Here is a 13,883-nt window from a genome sequence, read left to right as displayed (position 1 = left end):
TTATCAGAAATCACAATATAGGCTATTTCTCCTATATGACTGTATGACTCTAGCTTCTTTTAAGAGATCATATCTCTTCTTAAATACCATTTTCATTCCATTTCATTTTGTGAAGGGGGACATCCAGCCCACGGTGCTTAGAGGTTGTGGAGACACACCAGAAGGTGGCAGAGCTGAGACCCAGAATCTCCGTCTCAAGCTCAGTTCTTGGCTAAAACACTGAGGGCATCTCCACATCCTTGCAAGCTGGAATTGGCTTGTTTCTCACTGAGCCATCAAAGGGTTCTCAAATGGAAGCTACCTGTGTACCGATACAGACGTTTCTTTGCATTAGCATCTGCCTATTTCTCCTCATTGCATTCGTGAATATTTCAGTATGACTCTCTCAAAGGTGAGGGCTTCCCTTTTGAAACAGACCCCAAATACCATCCTCCCGTCGTAAATCAACAGTAATCCCTGAATATAATCATCCCATATCCAGTAAGACTTTACATTTCCCTCATCATCCTGTAAGTGTTCTATTTTTTTTCCAATTTGTTTTTATAGACATTCAAAACTATAACCATTGCAATCGGCAATGTGTATCTTAAGTCTCCCTTGACCTTCCTTTTAAAATCATTTCTTTCCTTGTAAAATTGGGCATTTCCCAGGGAGCACCTGATTCATTTTGAGTGACTTTACATGGAGCTGCAGGACGAAAAGCAGTGGCTGTCCTAGTAAGACGTCATTGATTTAAAGAACCATTTCCTTTAGGTTTGCTCTGGAGCCCCTCCTGCCAAAGAAAATGCACTCCCGGTCCCAGGACAAGCTAGACAAGGACGACCCAGATAAAGAGAAGAAGGACAAGAAGAAGGAAAAAAGGAACAGCAAACATCAAGAGATATTTGATAAAGAATTTAAACCCACCGACATTCCCCTGCAGCAATCTGAGGCTGTGATCCTTTCAGAAACGGTAACTTCACAGGGCGCTTTCCCTCGCTCCGCGGTAGCTGCCGGGACCTGTCTATGCTCCACATTTAGCCAAGGGGGCTGTCAATTGGATTTCATTGCATTGGCTATGAAATAGTCATTTGAAAAATCTGGGGTCTCTCACAGCCCTGCCCTTGTATAACTGGTGCCGTAGGGCATGCAGAGGCGCAGAGGAGAGCTGCATCTCTCCGGAGGATGCTTGTCTTTGCCCCCGTGCTCCAGCCTCCATCCCACAGGGGCTGGGGGCAGGGCCAGCCATCTGCAGGCCCCACATGGTTCTAGGCTCCGCAGCAAAGTTGGACTTGCTTCCATTAGACATCCAGACATCTCTGGAGATGAACAGGATGCTTTTGTTGTCAGAGAGCAGTACTGCGGGCCAGCTAACGCTGTTCCCTTGCCCCTTCCTGACCAGAAATCACTAAGCCACCGTTTCTGCCCAAATGTTATAATCTGCTCAGCTAGCGTCCCAGAGCCCCTTCCCGCTGGGCTGTGCCAGCTGTACACAGGCCCATGTTATCCTCCCAGCCTCATGTGCTCCATGCCTAAATCCCTTGGCCATCTTTCAGAAGGATTTTCAGGGACTTAACATGACACGTGCTGGTGAGTTGACATTAAAGATGGATCCCAGGGAATCTCGTTCATTCCGGAGTCTGGGGTTGTGTGATGGCACTGAAACCCAAGCAGCATGCTCTCCTCCCAGGGCTGGGCCCAGCAGTGCATAGCAGCGTTTGGAGTCTGGGGGCTAAAATGAGGCACAGACAGCTTCTGGGGTGAACTGTATTCAGGACGTGCTGTTCGTAGACTGGAGACAAAATAAAGAAGAGGCTCTCCGAGGCCATCAGCTTCAAAGGTTAAGTCAGGCTTAGAGCTGCCTCCCCCTCAAAATGGATGGACGTTTGCCTGTACGGTGGCCAAGAAAGTGCCTGCCCTGGGCAGGGAGTCCATGACCTGTCCCGGCTGTTACTGAAGGGTTGCTTATCAAAGGACTCAGGTGGGACCACCGTTTAATAAGATATGCTTCACTGCTTGTTTATATCTTGAATACCAGAGGGTATGTTTCATCCAGACCGCATGCCATGGAGACCAGCAGTCACATGCTGCTTGGGTGTTTAGAGGTGGAAGGGAGACCCCAGAGCCACGACGCTTTCTCCGTGAAGGCAGATGCCCTCGCGAGGCCTTTGGACACAGCTCGGACTGCAGCTGGGCTTTGGTGTTTCACTGCAGAGTGCAGGTGGCCCAGGGTGTAGGGCCCGGGGCGGGACTGGCCACAGGCTAGCATGAAGTGCCCAGGTGCAACCTCACGCAGTGGGATCCAGAGGTTTCTGATGAACCCGCCCCTGCCCCCTGTGCTCTGTCCACTCTTCTGGAAAGTTGGGAGGCCAGCGACCCTGCTGGGACTGGCCGGCACCCCCCTCTCTCTGGAGTCCAGACACCATCACTGGGTGGGGGAACGAACAGCAGCATTTTTTGAATATCTACTAAGTGCAGACCCTGTGCAAGTCTTTCGTACATTTTAATTTAAGCGCCACTTTAAGATGTTAAAACTGAGGGCCTCAGAGAACTTGAGCCACGTGGCAGAGTTGAACAGAATTAAGTTGCGTGCAGAGAAGGGAAAGGACGTGCCAGGCTCAGCCATCATCACAGTGTAAGTCTGTCCCTCCCCGCCGTGGCCCTGCTTTCCCGCGAAGATGGGCTGAGTTCAGCACAAAGTGCACCCCGCCCCCCGTGGCTGGCCCGGGCTACCCTCAGCCAGTCCACAAGAACCCACAGGGTCAGAGCACAGAACCTTGACCCCGCTGTCGGCCTCTGAGGAGTCTCAGAATAAACACCGCTGCAGCTGCAGGGGCTATAGGCCTCCTGACCTCTCACTGGAGGCAGACTAGCTGCTCTTGTCCAGCCCAGGTACCAGTCTGTCCTCGGGTTACAGCTGCTGGCAAGGTCTGTGAGTCCAGCTAGGCACCTGGAGTTTCCTATTCAAGCCTCCGTGTGCCTGGGACCGGCCAGGTGCTGCGGGACAGAGCAGGTGGGCTGGTGGGGCCCGTGAGAGGGAGGGTTACTGAGTGGTGGCGGTAGCCCCTTTCCCTGGGGCGGCGCTGGGCTTGCCCTGCTCTGTGCGCCCACCTGGCCGCCTCGTGCTTCTGCAGAGGTTTTCTCTGTTCCCTCCACGGGGCTGGATTCGGCTTCCTGCCTGAGTTTGCATCGTCAACAATTTCATGACCTCTAGCTAAGCCTCTCAGAGTCGGCCTGGGGCAGGAGGGGCGCCTTCCACGTGCAATTTGCATCTCACCAGTAAAATGTCCTCTGCTCCCCGAGTCGTCAGAATGTGCACTTATGGGATGGGGTGGGAAGGATGGCAGGAGCACCTACGCAATCCCTGAATCCCCGTCTCCAGCCCCCATACACACGCACCCGAGGAGAAGCCCGAGCTCGGCAGGCTGTCCCAGACCTCCCGCAGCAGTTGAGCTGCAGGGAACTCATCGGTTTCTGCAGATGAGGGATGACACCTGGTCTCCGGTATCTCCTTCATTGGCATGGGATAGTTCTGGAAGTCAGCCTGTTGGCCAGTGTTCCCTCAGTCCCCCGTTTACCAAAGGGCTTAAGCCTTCCTCCCCTCCTTCCAGCCTCAGTAGCCTCCAGGGAGGTCCTGCCTTTGCAGACCACTTAGAGGCACATGCTGCCGCCCACCGGCTCTGCAGCTGACCCTCACCAGCAGGCCCAGGAATCAAGCCCCCGGAACCAGGCCCAGAGCCCTGCCCTCCCGCCCTGCCCATCCTGGAGCGGAAATCTTGATTCCTCCTTCTCAGCTGGGTTAATAACTTTCCTAATTACTCCTACCTTGGAGTATTTTGAACCGCTTGTGTTCCCCCAGGCCTAATGATCTGAGACCAGGTTGTAAGAAATAGATAAATAAAACACCCCGATGTTACAGATGCAGGAAAAGGCTTAGGTGGGAAGAGTCAAGTGCATCTGAAAGTCAGAGATGGGGAGGAAAAATGCAATGAATAAGTGGAAAGAATTCCTACTCAGTAATAGCGTAGCATGAGAGAAGAAACAGGAGATGAAGAAAGGAAATCCTTCAACAAGTTTCTAGATTTTCACATACCTGCCAAGAAAGACCAAGAAATTAGGCGCCTGAGGCATTCTGGTCACTGAGCAGGTCGTTGAGTCCACTTGTGACCCTCTGGAGCTTTCCCTGTGTGCTCTCACCCCCACTGAATGGCACACATTACATTTATGTCCAGGAAACATGTGATGTGACATCAACCCCAGAGTGGGTAAGGAGATTATTATGAAGCCTGTATCAGTTTGCCAGGGCTGCCGTAACAAAGTACCACAGGCTGGGCAGCTGAAATGACAGAGATTGATTGTCTCACGGTCTGGAGGCTGGACGTCCAAGATTAAGGTGTCAGCCGGGCTGGTTCCCTCTGAGGCTGTGAGGGGCATCTGTTCCTGGCCTCTTCCCCAGCGTCTGGCGGTCAACCAGCAGTCTATGGCCTCACTTGGCTTGTACAAGCATCACCCTGATCTCTGCCTTCATGTTCCCGTGGCACTGTCCCTGTGTGCATGGGTCACGGTCCAAATTTCCCCCTTTTATAAGGACACCAGTCATATTGGATCAGGAGCCCCTGTAACGACCTCATGTTAACTTGACCATCTGCAGACACCCTATTTCCAGATAAGGTCATATTCGCAGGTACTGAGGGATTAGGACTTCAACATAGGAATTTTTGCAGTGAGACAACTTAGCCCATGACAGATCCTAACTATGCTCTTTCCGTCCCTCTGATGTAGATAAGTCCCCTGCGGCCCCAGAGACCGAAGAGCCAGGTGATCAACGTCATGGGGAGTGAAAGGCGCTTCTCGGTGTCGCCGTCCTCACCGTCCTCCCAGCACACGCCTCCTCCGGTCACACCGAGGGCCAAGCTCAGCTTCAGCCTGCAGTCTAGTAAGTGGGACACTGTCCGTATTTGAATTCCTGACGTTGTTGCTCTGTGACCTCCCCCTCGATCGAAGTCTGTAAAGTTAGACCCACCCTCTCTGTCCAGCAGATGGTGAGAGTTTTGACGAGCACCTGACTTCCTGGGAATGTCCCCGGGGACTAAAGCAAATCAGGCCAAAGCCCAGTCCTGGGCTCCTGCGCTCCCTGGGAGGAAAGCATGGGGCCCGTTCAGCTCTCCAGACCTCCTGTGTGCTGGGGGTAACTCGAGAGGCATGTGGAATGTCCCCCATTTCGTGTCACCAGATAATGCAGCCCAGGGGGGCAGGGTGGGGGGTTGTGGGCCTTTTTGTGTCCAGGAGGAATGGGAAGGAAAGAAGCCCTGCCAGGCTGTGCTGAGGGGCTAAGGGTAGAACTTACTTTCCAGTTTTGCCCGATTTCTAGGGCCGCTCGATATATCACCACAGACTTGGTGGCCTAAAACACCAGAAAGTTACTGTCTCACAGTCTGGAGGCCAGAAGTCTGAAATCAAGGTATCAACAGCCTTGCTACCGTGTAGAGGCTCAGAGGGAGAATCTGCCCGTGCCTCTTCCAGCTTCTGGTGGATTCCGGCAGTCCTTGGCGTTCCTTGGCTTGTCAACGCATCACTCCAATCCCTCCCCCCTCTTCCCAGGCCTTGTTCTCCATGTTTCTGTGCTCTGTCCTCTTCTTACAGGAGACTGGAGATTGGGTTTAGGGCCCATCGTAAATCCAGGATGATCTCCTCTCGAGATCCTTAACTAATACGTCTGTAAAGACACTATTTCCAAAGAAGGTCATGTTCTGAGGTTCTGGGTGGGTGTGAATTGTGGACACATGCCGTGGAACCCACTGCAAGTGGTACCCGGCTTTTCGCCACTAAAGTCAGGCCGGCCAGAGAGGCGACATCCTGGCAGGAAGAAAGTGGCAGGGAGTGAGGGCAGCAGCAGAACGAGGGCGGCCGGAGAAGGAGGATGGGGAGGACCTCCCTGGCGGTCCAGTGGTTAAGACTTCACCTTCCAGTTCAGTGGGTGCAGGTTCAATCCCTGGTTGGGGAGCTAAGATCCCACATGCCTCGTGACCAAAAAACCAGAACACATTAAAAAAAAGAAGCAATATTGAAATAAATTCAATAAAGACTTTAAAAATGGTCCACATCAAAAAAATCTTAAAAAAAAAAAGAAGGGAGGGGGGACGGGGCACACCAGCCTGAGGAGTGGCTTGTGCAGGTCAGCAAAGAGTTGTCCTCAGCACCTGGTTTCTTGTTGCCGCAAGGGGACAGCGGAATCTGGAGATGGTCCATCTGGTCGGGAGTCAGGGCTGCCACAGTGATGAGCCTGAGAGAGCCCCGCGTTTCTGGGCTCCGGAAGGTCGATGGTCTCCTGGTGTGTCCTAGTTCCACATCCTTGCACTATATATAACCAGTGATCTGCTTCAAAAATATTTTAATTTTTTTTATAAATAGCTAAAAACAGGCACCACTGCAGCTGCTGTGGAGAACACTTCAGTGGTTCCTTGAAATTAAACATAGAATCGCCATAACCCCCAGCAAGCCCACTCCTAGACATTTACCCCCAGAGACTTGGACACAAGGACTCAAGCAAATTCTTGCACGCGAATGTTCATAGCTGCATCATTCACAACAGCCAGTGGGTGGAAACAACCCAAGTGTCCATCAGTTTGTGAATAGTTAAACTAAAATGTGCATCCAGAGAAATACCCTGCAATAGAATATGATTCAGCCATTACAAAAAAAAGTTCTGGTACATGCTACCACATGGATGAACCTGGAAAACACTAAGTGAAATAAGCCAGGACAAATAGTATATGATTCCAGGTATATGAAATAGCTGAAATAATCAAGTTCATGGAGACAGAAAGTCGATTCGAGGTTATCAGGGGTTGGGGGGAGAGCGGAGGGGGAATTATCACTTTCAGGGTAGAGCCTTTGCGTTTGGGGTGATACAATTGATAGTGGTGATGGTTGTGCAACAGTGTGAATGTGGTCGATGCCACTGATTTGTACACTTAAAAATGGTTAAAATGGTAAATGTTAAATAAATACCATAATAAAAACAACCAGTCACGAGGGCAGTCATTCAATCAGAGACCACCTTCTTGCTCCTGGATTCAACTGCAAGACTTCCTTATAAATTGACACAACTCTTCCTAGGAAGCACTTTCCTAGTGAAGGGTTTTTCATCAGATGCATCATCGGGGAAAACTTTAGAAGAGACCCAACAACAAAAATGTCAGTTTTTCTCTCTTTAACATAAATGACAAACAAATTATTTCTAAGAGTCTCAACAAAGGCTGAGAAGGTATATTACCTTAATGATCACTCCTCTGTCTGAAAACAGCTCCTTTTTGGTTCGCTTTAAAAATGGTACTTCCCCTTGGCTTACTTAAAGCACCAGCCGCAGCGGCTGCTACTGCTAATAACTGCATTTCATACAGTTGGCTTTTCCTGGTGTGAGAGTTTTGCAAGGCAGGTGGCTGGTTGTGAGCTGTGTTATTAGACTTGGCTTTAGTGAAGCTCTCCGGCTCATAACTGCAGGACGCCTGGTGCAGCGTCCCGGCTGGGCTCTGAAATCTCCGGGCGTAGACAGTCCTTGTGACCCCCAAGCTGTGTAGATGCCACCAAGGCAGAGGGGCCTAGGAGGGATCAGAATGGTCCCAGGTTGGGAATTCCCTGGCCGGTCCAGTGGTTGGGACACTTGTGCTTTCACTGCCGAGGGTCCGAGTTCGGTCCCTGATTGGGGAACTAGGATCCCACGGGCCTCAAGGCGCAGCATGCATAAATAAATAAATAGATAGATAAATAGTAAGTAAATAAATAAACAGTAAATAAAATAAATAAATAAGGGTCCCAGGTCGACATGGCTGTTTTTCCAGTGGTCTGATCTGTCCTTTAAGCTCAGGTTTTAGGCATCTCGTGATAGTTGGTATTCTCTTTCTAGGGCATGCCCTTCGGAGGCGATGCCACCCCTGGCCTTCTCTGCCCCTCTCTGCTCTCTTCTGTGCCCTGTTGACAAGCATTTCTGGGAGGAGAAGGGGTTCCCGCTTCCCTGCCACTCCTGAGAGGGCACAGAGCCGCCGTGTGTGTGTCCACGCCTGCTGGGGGTGTGGGTTTGATTCTCATCCACGCTGTTTCCCAGGTTTGGAGCTGAACGGCATGACTGGGCTGGACGTGGCTGAGGTTCCGCCCCCTCTGCCTCTCAAAGGCACCAGCGCAGACTACGGGACCTTGACCGAGAACCTGGACCTGGCGGGCTTGCCGAGCCCCCTGCCCCCTCCTCCTCACCAGAGGGTAAGTCAGGACTCGGGGAGGGGGTTGCTCACATCCTTCTCTGCACCAGGTAGAAGCCCCTCCTTCCTGGTGTTGATGTGTTTACTCCGGGCAAGCCGAGATGTGATTCTGAGCAGAGGTCACAGTGGTTGGAACGCCGGCGCGTGTGGTCTGTCGTTCTGTGTCCTCGCTGCAGGGACGCACTTTCCGACGGGGGCCACAGGACAAGGCAAAGGGGGAAGAACTCCAGCCCGTGGATCGAAGGGCCACTCTCGTGACCTTGGAGGTCACTGCACTTCTTAGGAAAGTGTGGTGTTGAGAAGTAGCTTTTGTATGAAGAGGTTTGTCTGACTTTTTAAGAAGCTGGCCGATGCCACACATGGTGGGGGGCCTGTGCTCCTGGACACCAGCCTTGCCCTTGAGAAGCCCTGGTCCCGGCAGTTCCTCCAGGCAGCCCGCCTTCGCACCGGCCACTCCCGGGTGGGGACAGGCACTTGCTGCACAGAGAATCTGCAAAGGAGAAGCAAGGTTGGGCAAACCCTGTTCCCCAAGGCCACCCATCCCTAGCCACACCTCTAGCCCTGAAGCCTACCCCACCCCGTTTAGATTCGGGGTGCTGGCTGCCGCGAGCATGGTCAGCCAACTCGAACCCTCGTCAACACTGGTGCCCAGGCTGGTCCCCCCTTGGAAACCTTCACTAATCTTGTCTTACGTGCTCACTGCTCTGGCCTCTGGGCCTGCCTACTTATGCAAACGTCAGCTAAAAGTCTGAAAAAAACACCTAAACCGGGCTTCCCCGGTGGCGCAGTGGTTGAGAGTCTGCCTGCTAGTGCAGGGGACATGGGTTCGAGCCCTGGTCTGGGAGGATCCCACATGCCGCGGAGCGGCTGGGCCCATGAGCCACAATTACTGAGCCTGCGCGTCTGGAGCCTGTGCTCCGCAACAAGAGAGGCCGCAATAATGAAAGACCCGCGCACCGCGATGAAGAGTGGCCCCCACTTGCCACAACTAGAGAAAGCCCTCGCACAGAAACGAAGACCCAACACAGCCATAAATAATTAATTAATTAATTAATTAATTAAAAATATATATATATATATATATATATAGCTACATTTAAAAAAAAAAAACAAAAAAAAAACACCTAAACCCGTGCCTCTGTTACCGGCTCACGGCTCTAGAAACATTCTTTTGAGATCCCCCCGCGTTCTCTCCTGCTTCTAAAGGCTGCTGTCACACAGGCCTCTCCTTTGTTCACTGGCCCGGCTGTGTGCAGAGGTCCGCGTGCCCACGTGAAATGACCCAGCAGCGCCGGGAGATCCGCATCCAGGTTCATCCCTCCCCCAGCCATGCTATTCACAGCCTAATGAAATTAAAGCCATGCAGGCTGAAGAGTAGAATATCCCCGATCTCACGTGCAGCTGGTCACCCTCTATAACGTAATTACACGGCAACAGAACTCCTGTAGAACGTCGAAGACGTGAGGTAGTTACGTGGCCACGATTCTTTTCATAACAGCAAGGTGTGTTTTTTCCCCTTCTAAAACAGTATAAATCCTACATTCTTTTTTCTTTCTTTTTTTTTTTTAATGGAGACTTTTTCACTGAGCTTTCTGCAAGTTTATTACCTTCTTGTGAGAGGAGCGGAAGAAAGAGGGGATATATTGACAGTATATTTATTCGATTATTCCTTTTGCGTAAGAAAACCAGACAAGCAGTGGGGCTTCCTCTTTGGTGCTGAAGGGATGGTTTGTCCTTCCGAGGCTGCAGTGCCCTTCGGATCAGCCCTCTGTCCCTCGAGATTCCATGATGGGGGACCGGCCGGAGAAGGGACCAGGTGCCCCATGATGGCTTTTTAGGAAGCTGGAACAGTTTGTAGCAACTAAGGAAATGTAAGTCTGACCCTTCCCGCAGATTTGCACGACAGGTTAGAATAAAAAGAGACGCAGGGAGTTGAGAGAGACCGTTGATTGGTTGGGGTGTTGTTTTCCTAACAGTGTAGTTAACTGATTCCATCCTGATTTTCATATCTTTATTTTATCGGAAAAGCAAGAGTGTCCCCCAGGTCTCCCTACACTGAAAATTCTGAACTTGGAAGTGTGAGCGAGTCCATTTTTGTTACAAATCAATTCAGGGGCAACATTTGATGGTCTCGGTTTCTGGGACACATCATCTGAGTTCTGCTGCCACCGCTGTTGGGGGAAGGACAAACATGCACAAGCTTCGGTTCCATTTATAAAGGGGTGTGAGTTCCATGAGATTAATTTCCCAAGTCGCCTTGCTGTCGGTGTCTTGTTTGACCTACCTGCAGCGTGAGTACCCCTTCAGGAGGCATGCCTGTGGGTTCGGGTGTCATCTCTGGAAGCAGCTGGGTTTCCAGGGGTGCCTCCCTTTCAGGCCCCAAGAGCTGTTGTGGGATCATGATCGGTTCGCCCTCCATGGGGGCTGACCCATGTCCTCCTGTCACTCTCATTGATCAGCCTCGGGCTTGTAGTCAACTCTCTCTCTAGTTGCCACTTTAATCTGTCACTTCTTTCAAAATGGCTGTTACGACCGGTCGTCCGAGCTCTCGAGCCGCTCAGTGGTGACGAGCCCACCATGCACGTCTCTGGCACAGAGGGCAGTTGTGACCGTGGCCCAGGCCCGCGCCTCTCACACCGGCCCGCGCTGTTGACTTCCACGTGTCAACAAGCAGCTGCCTCATCAGAGCCGGAAATCGGTCTTTCTTTTGACCGTTCGTACCAACTTAAAAAGATTTACAAGTCTGTTCTTTTACTTGCCTGGTTACAGTGTCTAAATATCATTACATCAGTTCTGTGTTTCCACATGGATTCTCTTCTCTCTCTTAAGCCCTAGATCACTTTAGTATTTGTGTGTGTCTCAGAATCAGGAGGAAATTTGGGCAATGAGTTAAGACGCGGCTTCGTCACTGTTCTGTCCTTGAAACTTCTTTTCTCAACGTTGAGCTAAATGTGGACCTCCCCTGAGAGGCTGTTAACAATCCACTCTCAGCCTTAGTTAGAGGCCAGTGCTTTGTGATCTCCTTCTGGTGTGTTCTACCTGTGGCGTGTGCCCACTTATCCTGGTCTGTTTATTTGTTCCTCTGCTCATTCATTCACTCATTCATTCATTTGTTCACTCATTTCTTTATGTATGTGGTCAACACACATTGACCTCTTGTGCGTGTCACGTGCCCACCAAGAGCAAGGCCACCAGCTGCCCTCCATCATTCACACCCTGACAGGTACATCCCGTTTCTCTTATCGCCGTTACGGTTGTAAATCCATTCTTGAGAACCTAAGGCCAACTGTGGCCCATAAGCCACGTCCAGCCCGCCGCCTGTCTTTGTAAATAAACTTTTATTAGAACACAACTGCACCCATTTCTTGATAAACTGTGCTCCCCTCATGAAGAATTTAAACATCCCCCTAACCTTGTTCATCCTCCTCTGTTTACAGTTTGGGAAGAGACTGTGGATGAGAAACTACCTTGTCAACGGGTCACTTGGATGGTGGCCGCAGGTGCCACCATCACCCACTCGCTGACCGTCTCTCATGTGGCCTTTCCATTTCTGAGAGCAAAGCAGGCCTCTCACCCACCCACCCATGGAGAGCATCTCCAAGGACTTGTTTGTCCCTGAACCATTTCGGGGCATCTTCAGGGGGCATGAGGAGGGACCTCTGGGTGGTCCTCACCCCGGGAGGCTCAGCTGTGACATGGCCAGGCTGCCTGGCTGGCCCTGGGTCCTGCTTTGCCCACATTCACTTGTCCTTAACCATTTCAACTGCCCGCTTCTGAACCCGGTCCATTTCCAGGGGCCCTTAGGTCAACAGCACGTGGATTTAAAACCACCACCCAAAGAGCAGCGGTTACACGTCTCAGGGGCTGTGCAGACGTGTGACATACCACGTGTGAAATAGTGGCCGGGGCCACAGCCACGCGGTCCTGAGTGCGGCCGACCTGCCGGCCCCGAGTCACGAGGAGAGGGCAGTTCCCACCCAGGGCTGCAGGTCGACTTGCCCTCACCGCCTTACCCCGCCGGCTCAGAGCCCCCCTGGAGTCTCCCTCGTTTTCTGTCTTCCAGCATCTCCCCCCTCCGCTGCCCAGCAAGACCCCGCCACCGCCGCCTCCCAAGACGACGCGCAAGCAGACGTCGGTGGACTCCGGGATCGTGCAGTGAACGCGCAGCGGCCGCTGGAGAGCGAGCTGGTATCCTTCCTCTCCCTCCGCATCTTCTCCCACGCCTGGCGTTTACCTCATTGGGCCTGTGATGTCTGATGTTTAGTGCAATTGCTTTTCCTTAACAGGAGTTCGTCTCCAGCCACGGAGTGAGAGGGCTTTAGCACTGGGGAGCGAGGTGGATACGGGCCTGGGACGTGCTTTTATGTTTAGCAAAGTCGGAGGCTTCTGAGTGTGTCCGTCTTGAGAGAGCCTAAGTCTTGCCCAGAAGTCCTTTCTTTTTGTGCCAAATGACGCATTAGCAAAGAGGCCAGTTGACCTGAGTGGAGCGCAGTAAGGAGAGCTTAGGCCTTCACTGCAGAACTGTGTAGTAACAGCTTAGGGACCCTCATCTCTCGAGGCCAAACCCCGGCTGACTCTTGCAGGATGTTTTATCAAACCCTCCTGGCTGCACCTGGTGGTGTGACTTTTTGTTGGTTGAGTGTCCCTTCAACTTACATCAGGCAACTAAGGTCAGCCCTTTCAGGGAAGTTCCTGATTTCCTTGGGTATAATTTAAAATAGGATATTTCTCCGCTACTGAGCAGTTACTAATTTATGGAGTGGAGACACCATTAAAAATACTGGGATCAAGTGGAAAAATAAATGAGTATAGGCAGATCGATTTTCTCTCCTTTTCAAAAAACAAAACGTAGACCACAGGAGATGGTTTTAATTGGGTGAATTCTTCTTGTGCTCATTCTGTACAGAAGTTTGTATATATGAGGGTCTTTAGAACTTGTTTTAATTTTTGTGGTCCTTCTGTTTATTGTAATACATGTCCGCAAATGGTTCCCAATATGTGTTCTTAACGTTTAACTGAGGGAAGTGTAAAAAAAACCCAAATTAAATTTTCTTGGGTTTTTTTTCCCCAAAGCTCGTCCTAAAAATCATTGTCGACAATGATTTAAAAAAAAAAGAAAAAAAACTAACTTAGTATAACCTAATATTTTTATTCTATCATCTATATTTTTTTATTCACTATAATCATGATATTCTTCTAGTAGGCTCGAAAGTTAATCCGTGACAACGAAAAATAAAATGTCATTTAAAAAGACTCGCAGTGTCTGACATACTATGTTTTTATCCCTTGATGTAAAATCTAAAAGCCGCTGTTTTCTATTTTGCTTTCTTAAAGAGCTTTGTGACGCACGTTTATCTGTATGTGCATCCTTCTCAAACACCGGTCTTAATCATCTGTGTTTAATTGTCTCTGACTTGGAGGCCAGATAGACAGCACCCACATGCCTCTGCGTGCGTCTTTGCATGTCCTTACAGACAGAGCAGACCTGAGCCTAGCGAAGGCTGGAGCTTTCTCCCCTCAACCCAACCCCCGGGCCCTCTGGCTGCACATTATTTACATCTCCTTTTAGCCTTTTCAGCTGCTAATTTGAGAGAGGGCTTTGTTTACTGGGGTGTGTCATTGCACTTGAGAGGCATCAGACTTCTTAGC

The 13,883-nt window shown here is 50.8% G+C and overlaps 1 protein-coding gene across 2 annotated transcripts in view; it reads left to right on the top strand.

The window, feature by feature from the left end:
* The window catches only part of DOCK1 (dedicator of cytokinesis 1), a 530,116-nt gene extending 516,639 nt beyond the window's left edge, over positions 1-13,477 (top strand). Inside the window, exons 49-52 of one of the 2 annotated variants that reach the window (XM_036828289.1) lie at positions 754-952; positions 4,762-4,915; positions 8,084-8,235; positions 12,298-13,477. In XM_036828289.1, the coding sequence (XP_036684184.1) occupies positions 754-952; positions 4,762-4,915; positions 8,084-8,235; positions 12,298-12,393 (601 nt within the window). In that variant the 3' untranslated portion in view covers positions 12,394-13,477. The remainder of the gene's footprint in view (positions 1-753; positions 953-4,761; positions 4,916-8,083; positions 8,236-12,297) is intronic. The other variant, XM_036828290.1, reaches the window with a different exon arrangement.
* Positions 13,478-13,883: the final 406 nt, after the last annotated feature.

The sequence above is a fragment of the Balaenoptera musculus genome, chromosome 16 (genome assembly GCF_009873245.2).
Source record: "Balaenoptera musculus isolate JJ_BM4_2016_0621 chromosome 16, mBalMus1.pri.v3, whole genome shotgun sequence".
Taxonomy (NCBI): Eukaryota; Metazoa; Chordata; class Mammalia; order Artiodactyla; family Balaenopteridae; genus Balaenoptera; species Balaenoptera musculus.
This window is presented reverse-complemented; position numbering and strand designations above follow the sequence as displayed.